Source organism: Diachasma alloeum, unplaced genomic scaffold, assembly GCF_001412515.2.
Source record: "Diachasma alloeum isolate Michigan unplaced genomic scaffold, Dall2.0 Dall_scaffold_00209, whole genome shotgun sequence".
In the NCBI taxonomy this organism is placed as follows: Eukaryota; Metazoa; Arthropoda; class Insecta; order Hymenoptera; family Braconidae; genus Diachasma; species Diachasma alloeum.
The window spans coordinates 1,469,929-1,481,398 of NW_021680374.1; the positions used below are offsets into that span (position 1 = coordinate 1,469,929).

At 36.4% G+C, this 11,470-nt stretch overlaps 1 protein-coding gene across 1 annotated transcript; it reads right to left on the reverse strand.

The window, feature by feature from the left end:
• Window positions 1–664: 664 nt before the first annotated feature.
• Window positions 665–9,311, reverse strand: LOC107036424 (homeobox protein rough). The gene is made up of 3 exons (XM_015254374.1): window positions 8,852–9,311; window positions 3,324–3,558; window positions 665–977 (listed from the first exon to the last, which is right to left on the reverse strand). Exons 1-3 carry the CDS (start codon window positions 9,243–9,245, stop codon window positions 749–751), a joined length of 858 nt encoding a protein of 285 aa, XP_015109860.1. The 5' UTR covers window positions 9,246–9,311; the 3' UTR covers window positions 665–748.
• Between the last annotated feature and the right edge of the window lie 2,159 nt (window positions 9,312–11,470).

Genomic DNA, 11,470 nt, shown 5'->3' on the forward strand with positions numbered 1-11,470 from the left:
ACTAATGCATGAGATGCTTCAGTGGTTTATTTACTTTCGTCACTTCACTCTGGTCTAATCACTCCTGATCAGCCACCAGTCTTCATTTTTCATTTCGTTCATTATTCGTTATGTCGAGGAGACGTGTTATTTGAGGCAGTTATCGAGGTTCGGTAGGAGGTGAAGAGAATTTTTCTGTCAGGAAAATTAGAGGGGCCTTCGACTCTGATAAGGACATGTCATTGCCACTCATTAATTTTATTGAAATTATTTTCATTTATCTTTTTTTTTTCATTATCAAGAAGATGTTTACGTTTTTCTTCCTGTATTAATGTGTTGTTCTTTCGTTTTTCATTAATTTTCTGGTTTACCGTGTTGGCCTTCGACACTGCGAGCAAGACGTCGATTCTACCTGAGTAGAGGCTCTCGGCGCGTCATTGTAAGACTGGAGGTAAGTCTATGTGCATATCGGACAATTTGATTATTATCACAACTCCATTTCTCAATGAAGACTTGAAATATAAATTCATAAAACGGGAAGAGTGGTAATTTTAAGGAGTGAAACAGTTGTTGGTCGACACTTGTGTACATTAATAAAGATATTTTTTTTCAGTAATCAAATGTGATTTATTTGATTTATTGGATAAAACCTTTGAAATCCATTCGTTGATCCCTAGTACGATAAAATAAATGTATAGTGGAGATTAAAAAATTGTCTTTGGTTGAGACGTGGGGGGAGATCGTGGGAGGAATAAATTGGTGGGGGGAATTAGACTGGCGAAATTGCGAGGGGTGGATTTTCGGATGTTTCACTGCTGTTGCTGCTGGCATCGCTGCTCTGGTGGGCCTCACTCCTCGTCTCCGTGGGGTCCGGGCGGTAGGGAATGCATGTGTGCGACCCCACTATGGCTCTGCTGCTGTCTTTGTAGAAACATAAGCCGCAGAAGGAGTTGTTGTACACTGGGAAGTTCACGAGGCCACTGGAAACTGCGAAATTCCTGGAAACAGTTCAATGATTCTGTCGATAACGTGGAGTTAATTACAGGATGAAATTAAACGGACAATTTAAAAAGGTTTAATAACGAATTTTCAATAAATTGATCATTTTCCTTCCTTTTATAATTGGAATAATTGTCTTACAGGTGAGTTTTTTTTTCGATGACCTTTTTTTTCGGCTTCCTGGTCTCTATTTTTCATGCAAACACCTTTGCGAATTTTAACACGGATCCACAAATTTTAGCTATTTCATGTAATAATAACCAACTGTCGGTATTTTGCCGACCAGCGCTAAGGACCCCTCAAAATTGTAATTTATTTCTAAAAAAAACCGGAGAATTTTCTAGAAAAATCTGGAATTTGGTAAAAAAAAGTCCATAATTTTCTAGAAAAATCCAGAATTTTTTAGAATTCCGATAGATGTCGCCACTGCCGATAAGGAACCATAAGGACTTTTTCCTAAATGAATTCACGGCTCAAAGTTTTCGGAATTCAGCAAGTGGATCATGTGATATTGGAAAATCAGTAAACCACACTCAATCAATAAGTAAAATAATACCACTGATTTCATAGAATCACACGAGCGAAAAAAATTATTAAAATAATTGAATAAATTCATTCGCTCGTTTTCCCTGCGCTACAGGAATTTTTTTAGGCCGGAGGTCTCTCAAATTTTCATTCCATCGTATTCATGCGTTTATTTATTTCGTCCTGGCAACTTTATAAAGTTGCTGCAAGCCTCGAGAGATTTTTAAAAACGTAGTTCTCTCCTCTCATCTCTGATTGTCCATTCGCGTGCCAGAAAATGATCTCTCCTTTGATTCACCTCTTTAGCGGCTATTAGAGGCTTTCTTACAATCCGCACAATCTTTAAGACGGTTCTTACGCGGGATGAATAAAAGGGATGATTCAATTACAGAACAGAGCAAACCCTAATCGTTTTATCATGGACTGAAAATGGATGGGTGGAGTTGAGTCATTAGAGTGAAAAACATGTGGCAGTTCTCGTGGATTAGTCTCCTCCCCTCTTCCATTGGAGGAAGTCATTATCCTGTCATGTTTCGGATATTCCGGAGAATATTAATTGCTTGTCTCGTGGAAAATGATGCATTCAATAGTTCAATTTATGGGAATCTGTAGATCGAAAATGGGAAAATTCAAAGAGTTAAAATCATTATCTAGATCATGAATTTCCATGTGTTTTTGTGAAGTCATCCGATGTCAATGCAAAATTTTTTATCTGTGCGAAATTATTTGTTTCTTGACTCTTCTAGACAGTTGACAAAGATATTCAATAAATGAATAAATTAATGCAGAAATAGAGAGAGGGATAAATGCAAGAAAAACTGGAGAATTTTATTGAAAATTCTGTTTTTATATCTAATTCGTTAGGAAATTATAACGAAAAAATAGAAATATTATAGAATATTCAATACAAGTTTTTCCATTGAGACATTTTGTACAGGAAATCCTCGACATGAATTTCCCAAATTTTTTTCACTTCATTTTTCTTTTTTTTCAAAAAAAAAATAGAAAAATTTGGGCCGATGAATTTTTATTGAAAATATCTCAGTAACTTACATAAAAATGGAATTCTATTGTTTTTTTCAATATATTAAACATGGAACATTTCTATTTTAAAAAAACGCGCAGAACTAATGGAAAATTCAGTAGAAATCCAATAGAATTTTCTAGAGAATTCGCAGAATTTTCCTTTCGGGAAGAACTTCAACTGAAGCGTTTGAGGACTCAATTCGTTAACAATAGCCCTGACCACGCGTGTAATCCCACTTAAGGCTATTTATCGGTGTATCGCGTACCCACGAATAGGATTCATCTTGTCGACTGTATCCAATGGCAGTTTATACACCTGATACAAATAATGGAGGGAGAGAACACTTGTCGAGATGGTAAACTTTTGGATAAACGCATTCCGTGTTATTGCACACGATTTGACGTGAACGAGGGAGAGAAAATGGGAATTATGAAGGGGAGAGACTGGATACAATTGATTTTCAGCAGGCGATATTCCCACGGGATTCTTGTCAGGTTTAATGTGTTGTCTTTTGCTTTTCGGAATTGTTATTTCTGGGATGAAGCGAGGAAATCGACAATCAGCCCTTACTTATTTCGATTAATTCGATAAACAAAATTTCGGGGACTCGATTGATTTCGCGCCCAGTTTTTTGGGAATATCTTTGAATCCGAAGGAGATAGCGACAACATCGTTACGACCTTTTTTGTAGCTGAGAAAATTTCCGACAAAAAATTCCTTGGGGAATTTTCTCCTAAAACCAACCGTTATCGAGATAATTTGATGTTAACGAAACGAATGGGTTGAATTTTACCTGTATTGCTGGTCCAACTGCGCTTTCTCGATCCGTTTGTCCTTGGCTCTTCGATTTTGAAACCAGATTTTTATCTGGGTCTCGGTGAGCCTCAACGATGACGCCAATTCGAACCTTCGACCTCGCGAGATGTATTCGCCCCTGTGGTACTCGAATTCTAGTCTCGCTGTTTGTTCACCGGAGAATGTTGTTCTCTGTCTTCTGGGCTTTCCCTCTCTTCTTCTTCTTCTTGCGACTGTTTACGAAGAATTTTCATCATGATTTAATAATTAACATATAATTATGTATTGTTTGCATCCTAATCTTCATATTTTTAATTTTTTTAATTAAAAAAATTATTGTTTCAATAGTTTCCCATTTTTTGAGAGATCCCGCAATAAATTATCCGCTTGTAGATGAAATAATCATTACGCCATCATCAATCAAAAAGGATTCTAACAGACCTCAGTAAAACAGCTGAAATGTGGAGAAAACTTTGTGTCATGAATTCTCAGTCAAAAGGGGATGAAAAAATCTGAAAGATGGCTTAAAAAATTTGTTCCGTTTGCAGGAACTGAATGTAACGAATGGAGAGTGATCCGAAGACCATCAATAATTATTAAAAATGTTTAAAAAGCCGAGGTGGGAGCGCCGCCATCTTGAAAGCGCCTTGCGGCAGAAGAAGGGGGAATCCCCCAAGATGGCGGAAAATTAGTCATCCATTTTAGATCATGTTTTAAACAAATAAAACAAATATTTCAACCGATCAAATTTTCATTTTACGAAAATTCAATTGTTCCCAGAGTTTTAATTTTCTTGTGTTCCGTGGAATAAAAAAATGGTATTTTCAATTAACGTCCCGGTTTTTGTAATAAATTATTCCCGATGATGGCTCCACATGGGGAATCAACATAATGACGATGAAATAATCATCATGCCATCATCAATCAAAATAGTCTCAATATTATTCAATCGAATTAGTATAAATGGAAATGCGGAACAAACAATTTTATTTGAATTGAGGTATCATCAGGATCAATTTAATTTCCCTCTCGACCACAAACATTTATATGACATTTAAAACACGTTAAAACGAGTGGAATATGTGGGTTTGTGCGAAATCCTTTCATTGTACTATGAAAACTGTAATCCGATCAAATTCGACGGACAGTTGTCGACCCAACGAGCGTACAGAGGGACTCGTCCATCGAAACGAGAATCGGTGTGACGAATATGATACAAGTGTAAAAAATTTATGGACCCGGAGTGTGGGATTCACTCAACCATATTCTGTTTTTTTTATTTTACATTACAAAAAACACTTGTTATCCTCTTATTTTTCGAGAAATCAGTAGAAATATTTTTTTGTTAATTTCTAGTGCATTCAGCGGATGGAATAATTCCCGGAAAATGGGATTAAATACTGGGTAAAGAATAGGGTAAATAAATAAATGAATAAAAAAGGGGGGAACTAGTGATTAATTAAAATTTCCGAAGCCCGAAAATTTGTGGAGAATTGTACACGTGTTGCGGTGTAATTTTTTTCTCACAGTATTCTATTTTCCACAAACACCTGGATGGAGCTGTACAAAGGGGAGATGGAGGACTCAGTGAATCTCACCCTCGATTGAGCGATTGCCCCGAGGATAATTGGATGAGAATGGGAATCATTCATTAGACAGACAACTGACATGTTTATTAAGGGATAAGAGACTCCGACAAAAATTATGTCGGAGGAAAAAATTGAGAGAAAGTGGGTGAAAAAACTCGAGTAATCGTGAATGAAAAAAAATCAATGGAAAAATCTGGCGCTTTTTCTTGAGATTTCTGTTTAATTTATCGGAATTCTATAAAAACTTTGTTAATATTCCATCAAGAGATGAAGTTTCGACATTTTCTGCGTCCAGAGGAGTCATTTTTCTACTGAGAAACATTTTTTATTGAATTATATGGAAATTGCTGCCATTTTTTTCCACATGAAACGGAATTTATTTCAAAAATGTCATTTTGATGTGCGAAAATATAAAAAATTGGACTATTCACGCACGAAAAAACTTTACAGAAAATCTGTTGCATTTGTATTGAAAATTCTATTAGTTTCTGGCCGATTCTATTGAATAAATTTCCTCGCTTTTTTTCTTATTTGAAAAAAAAGAATTAACAATTGGAAAATTCAAGTCAAGGAATTTCTACTGGAAACATCTCAATGAACAAATGGAATACAATTGATTTTTTCTGTGGAGAATCACATGTGCGACATGAATAAAAAAAATATGCATTAAATAATTAATAATGTATATTCTCACATAATTTGTGTCAATACCATTTCCTTTGAGGCTTTATAAAATGCAATTTTTCGGAAGCCAATTCACATGTCCACCGATAAATAACCAACCCGAAGCCCTTGTTTACGATTCCTCAATAAAGAAGTGATAGAGATTGATTCAGTTTACATCCTGTCAATGTTGGCACGCATCGGGGGACAATTAGTATCCGATTACGCATTTCGCGTTGGGTTGTAACGAGATTACCCGAAGCCTCGTGCCTATGTCCCACAACTTCCGGCTATCGTTTTGCCCCGCATCCTAATTACCGAGGCTCGAGGTGGTTCTTTATTTTTAAACTGTAGGTGGATACGGGGACGATTGAATTACTCGCTCACAAATTTCAGGCACAGATTTTTTTTCAGCGCGGGGAAAAAAGTTGGGGAACAATTACCAAATAAGTGAAGTAATGGTGAAGCGAAATGCATTTCTAGGTCTTTCCCCCGATTATTTTAATATTTGATTGCGTGAGAAAATTTAGAAGAATTAATGAACAGTGATTAAAAATAATAGTAAAAAAAAATTTAATATTTTCTTGTTATAAATGAATGAAGGAAAGTGGTTATGAACTGTTTATTCAAAAATCATAATTTTGGAAATTGCAATTCCTCAATTATTTATTTCAAAAATTATTTTATTTTTTTTAATTACATAATTGAGGGATTGAATTAAATAACTGAGGAATTAATTGAGGAATAAAATGTATATTAGTTGCAAAACATTCATTAAGTAATTGTAAAAAAAAATTAATTAAATTTTTTTTTTATTTATACGTCTCTTTGGCATTACAAATATTTTCTTTGTTTGTTTTACGCCTATGCATGCCTCCTCAATTATATAAAATTTCTTATAAATCTATATTTCAATTTTATTTCAACTCTGTTTTAATTAATTAAGATTTAATATCACTTTAGTCCTCCCCTTTTTTTTCTGCTCTCATTATTACACCGGGAAGAAAGAAAATGTAAATTATTTCCATAGAATAGAAATCGACAAATAAGAATTTTTGAAAATCATTTTCCCCACTGTTTTTCACCCTTCGCGCTGTGCGGAAAAAATATGATAATGAAACAGGCAGTTAATTTCCCGTCTAATCGTCCCCAAGTATCTGGGAAAATCTCTCACTGTTGCATTTTGAGGAGCTTAACAATCGCGTTGACTGTCATCGTGAGGGTGTTTGCGGTAGTTTTGCTGTGTGAGTTTCAAGTGGATACGGCAAAATAGAGGCTGAGGGTTGGGGAGGTAGCCGCGGAGTGAGGGATGGTTTGTGATTTCGACATTGAGACGCGGCCAACTGTACCCTCGTAATCTCATCACAATATCGCCGTGAGGTGGCGAGGCGGGATAAACCCCGCAACACTGGCGCGACTCGCGTGTCTAAGCGAGCGTGCGTAACATTTATTTAGTAACAATGGGCGGGGAGGGGGAGCAGCGAGTTTGAATAAACATTTTTCGGGGAAAAATTGGGGGGAATGAGAGGGAAGAATTAGAGAAATAATTACGAGGAGGATCGTTATCAGCTTCTGTCTGCAAAAGAGGAAAGGTTCGCGACGTTGTCTCGCATCGAAGTATATCGAGACCGCTAATCCTCAATTCTGATTGGGCAGGCAGTCGCGTGAAGTTAGACGACGAAAACTTTCATTATTTTCATCGCATCTTCAAACTCTTTGAACTCACAAAAAAATTTTGGGGTTGTTTTTGGCGCGAAATTGATCAATTCTGCATTCTTGGATTTTTATTCGTCATGTGCTTTCATGAATCTCATTAATTTCAATTTGTTCGGCGTAAATTCAGCAGCGAAGTGGTGAAACGGTACAAGTCAATTTTCACTATTGACCGGTTTTCAATTAATATCTCGGAATCTAAGGGAGATAGCAAAATTTTTATTATGACCTTTTTTGTAGAGCCGATTGAGAACTACAACAAATGTAATTATGAAAATTTCGCTATCTCCCTTGGATTCGGAAATATTCCTCAAAAACTCAACTGGGAGATAAGTCGACTTAAACCGTTTTACCACTTCGCTACTGAATTTCATTCCCTTCCATTTCTTAACTTGGATAGAGTCTTTAAGCTCTAAAAAGCCGAGGAAATTCCCCGGTTAATTGAAAAATTCTAGGGAAATGTCTGTTTTTTTTCATGAAAAAAAAATAGAAAATTATTCTGTTTCCTAGAAAATTCGTGGATTTTCTGAATAGTTCAAAAAAATTGTTCACCTTTCGGTAATTTCTCCGAGTAGAGGAGTCTCGTTATCACTCTAGCGACGAAAATATTCAAATGATGAGTACTTGAATTATTTAGGCGTCTGGAAACGAGTAATAGGATTGCGTATTCCTCCGAACTTCCTCGCGAGAATATCCTCAAAGCGATTTCGAGGATAAGTCGAAGGCTTGACCATCTTCCTCGGACGTTTATCTGGACGGGTTTGATATTCCCGTGAGGATAAGAAGATTATCTCAAATATTGGGAAGATGCGGGACTTTCCTACATTTTCATCAGAATTTTTATTCGATTGTAGAAAGAAAACTCCGCGATATGGTGATTTTTTATTTGTTATTTTCTCTTCGTTCTTTACGTCAATTCTATTAAAATTATACAACCTCCCCTCACGTTTTGAATTAGATATTTGTTTATAGAAAAATGTCTGTAGATGTTGATTTTTCTACATAATTTATTCTCTCGGAATTTTTCCTATAAGAATTCTTGGGAAGATTTTTATATATTTTTTTCTTGGATTTTATTATGAGAAACGAATAAAAATACAGCGCAAAAAATTATACCTAGTAATTTTCATTAAAAAATCAAAATCTATTCCTTTTTTTTATCAAATATTTTTTACCAAATGACACAAATTTAAAAAATTGCATAATCTCTTATAGAAATGGCGCAAAAAACGACTGCAATTTTTCCACATAATTCCAATAAAAATAAAAATTCCTCAGTGACGCGTTATTTTTTCTCTTAAATTTTCAATTTATTAAACCCCCAAAATAAAAACAAAACAAAATGAAAAAAAAACTTTTCTTGGATTTTATTAAATATTTTTTACCACAAATTAAAAAATCCCATAATCTCCTACAGAACCGGCGCAAAAGCAGCTACAATTTTTCCACATAATTCCAATAAAAATAAAAATTCCTCAGAGAAGCGCAATTTTTTCCGTTAAATTTACAATTTATCAAACCCCCAAAACAAACCAAAACAAACTTTGAAAAAATCTCTTACGAAATGCTGCGGAGAATCCATGAAAGTGTTCAACGGCCGGATGTCCCGCGATTCCATGGAGATGAGGTGGCAGAGCAACCGGATGACCGGTATGCGCCAGGTGAAGGGGAGGTCCGCCACTTCCGGGGAAAAACCCGTGTGGCAGGAAGGGTAGGCCGATGCTGTCGGCCCTGAGTGATTTGCCGTCCTCCCTCTTGTCGTCATCCCCGAGGCTCTTCTTCTCCTGGGACTCGTCCCGACGCCTCTCCACCGAGAGATCCTCAGGGCTCTTGTCGTCGACGCTCTTCCCCTTTCCCAGCTTCTGAACCTCCTCCTTGGTCTCCAAGTGTCCGTACAAACGCGCGAAAAATCTCCTGGGGGACGAGGGTCGAGGATTGGCCTTTGTCGTCGACATTTTTACGCCCTGAGGTAATTAATTACGAGGGGCAATCGGTGGGAATGATTTTCCGACGCTCCCACAAGGTCTCTCTGTTCACAACTGATTCAACTCCAACTTCTCAACTTCTCACATTCTCTAGGTATATCGTTTCTTCCAGCACGTCATCAAATTCCACGTTTCGCACTCGTTAAGAATTCTCTTTTTTCACTCGGAATATAACTTAATCATATCGGGTGTCAAGTCATTAAAATTTTAAATCGTTTATCATCACTTTGTTCATTATTCCGGATTTTTTATCGGGGATTATTTTGTTTAATCGTCGCTGGGGATTTGGGGGAGAGTTTGTTCGGGAGACGAGGGATTTTTCATTGGTTTTTTAGTTGTTGTTTTAGCAGAAGTTGTTGCTCGTTTTTGGGGATTTTTTTCCGCGGTTTGTTGTGGTTTTTGGGGAGCTGGGGATGCGGTGCGCACGGAAGGAAAGTTCAACGGGCATCTGAATCCGGGTGGATCGACGCTCGTTCGCTCACCTCGTGGCTTGGAAATCAGACGAGGGAGGGGGTTTACCCTGTCCACTCATTCTCCCCCGATTGTTTTATAGGGATCATTTTTTAGTAGGCAATTTAATTGAATCTTAACAAAATTAACTAAAAATATAATAATTGACTGAAAATTCAAGAATATATTTCATTGTTATTAATATTGGGGCTGAGTTCACGTTTATTTGAATTCAAAAAGTTACTAGCATGTACCGAGGTGAATAACAAACACTTTGCAGATCTATTAAATTTTTCTACAAAAAATGAGTGAAGTTTGTAGATTTCTAATTGAAAAAAAAATTAAATCTTTATAATAACTTTTTTATGACGTTAAATAAATACTTAAATTCCTCCTAAATATTTTTTCAAACATTCTCTGCACCTCAAAATGTTCGAGCATTCCATCTGTAATTGAAGGAAACTATTTCCTCTGAATCGAATTATTTCGGTAATTTTGGCAATTCTAGAGGATAAGAAGGAGGCGAAATTACAGAAGAAAAATTTGAATGTAAAGATCCCTTTTTTAATATTGGGGCAGAGTTCACGGTTATCTGAGCGCAAAGCAATCTGCGGTCATTCATTTCCTCCAATTGCAGATGGGGCTATCCCTCAGCAAATAAAAGAAGCCTCTCTCACTCTGATTTCCCCCAAATACCCAATCCCAAAAAATTCCAGCCGGACTTGCCAGAGGAATTGCCAATAACACCGCACCTGATACCGCCCATCAAATGATCCTGCACATATACTTATAATAATTATAATTACTGGAGCCATTGCGTCGATATCGTGGTAGCGGCGACAATGCGAGAATTAAATCGCATTATATCGACAACTAATGGCATTCGGTGAAACAAGGGAGTTAAATGTAAATCCGAGGCTGCATGCGGGAAGACGGAGAAGATGCAGTCGTCGCCGCGTTTTCAGAGGCGCATGTCAACTGTCCACAGCATCCCAATTGGCTCCTGCTAATTATATCGCTTTCTCGATGCACAACGATTGGCCATGGACATCTGGGATACTCCCACTTCGGCAGACAACATGTTGCCCCATTAATTGCAAAAAATGGGGAGAGATATTATGAGAGGATAATAAGTCCTGGAGGGAATAATAATCAGGGGATTTACTTCTTCTCCTTCTCGCGTAGGAAAAAAATCCAGAGAAAAACAGATGCGCTGGAAAATTGTGCTGGAGTTATAGAGAAATTTTTATTAATTGTTGGCGGATTCCCGGGAAACATTCCGCAGGGATGCGGGTTTTTTTTGGAGAGAATTGTTCGGCGGAAAATATTCTAGGGAAAATGATGGAATCGGATTTTTTTTAGATAACTTATTCTGTGGGAATGTTTTTTAAAGACATGTATCGATTCATTTTTTTTAGTTTTGTGAATTTTTTGGAGAAGAATAAAATGAAGAAAACTTGGAGAAATCATGACGAAGAGTTTCTGCAGAGAATTTCTTAATAGAAAGAGTTAAACCAAATGATGTGGTTGAACCAAATAAAAATATATCATATTTGTTTATTCATTTCAGTGACAATGTTCAACGGAAAATAATCTATAGAAAAAATTGATAGAATTGGATATTTCTAGAAAATTAATTCTATTGAGATATTTTCTATAGAAATTCCTCAGCTTTCATGTTCCGAGAAAAATAAAGTGAAAAAAACTTTGGAAAATAAATAAAATAGAAACAGAATAACAGAACA

Coding starts and splice junctions, on each gene's coding strand:
- LOC107036424 (XM_015254374.1), bottom strand. CDS start 9,245: ATGTCGACGACAAAGGCCAATCCTCGACCCTCGTCCCCCAGGAGATTT. Junction 3,559..8,851: donor TGGATTCTCCGCAGCATTTC/GTAAGAGATTTT, acceptor CTTCGTAAACAG/TCGCAAGAAGAAGAAGAAGA. Junction 978..3,323: donor CAGTTGGACCAGCAATACAG/GTAAAATTCAAC, acceptor AACTGTTTCCAG/GAATTTCGCAGTTTCCAGTG.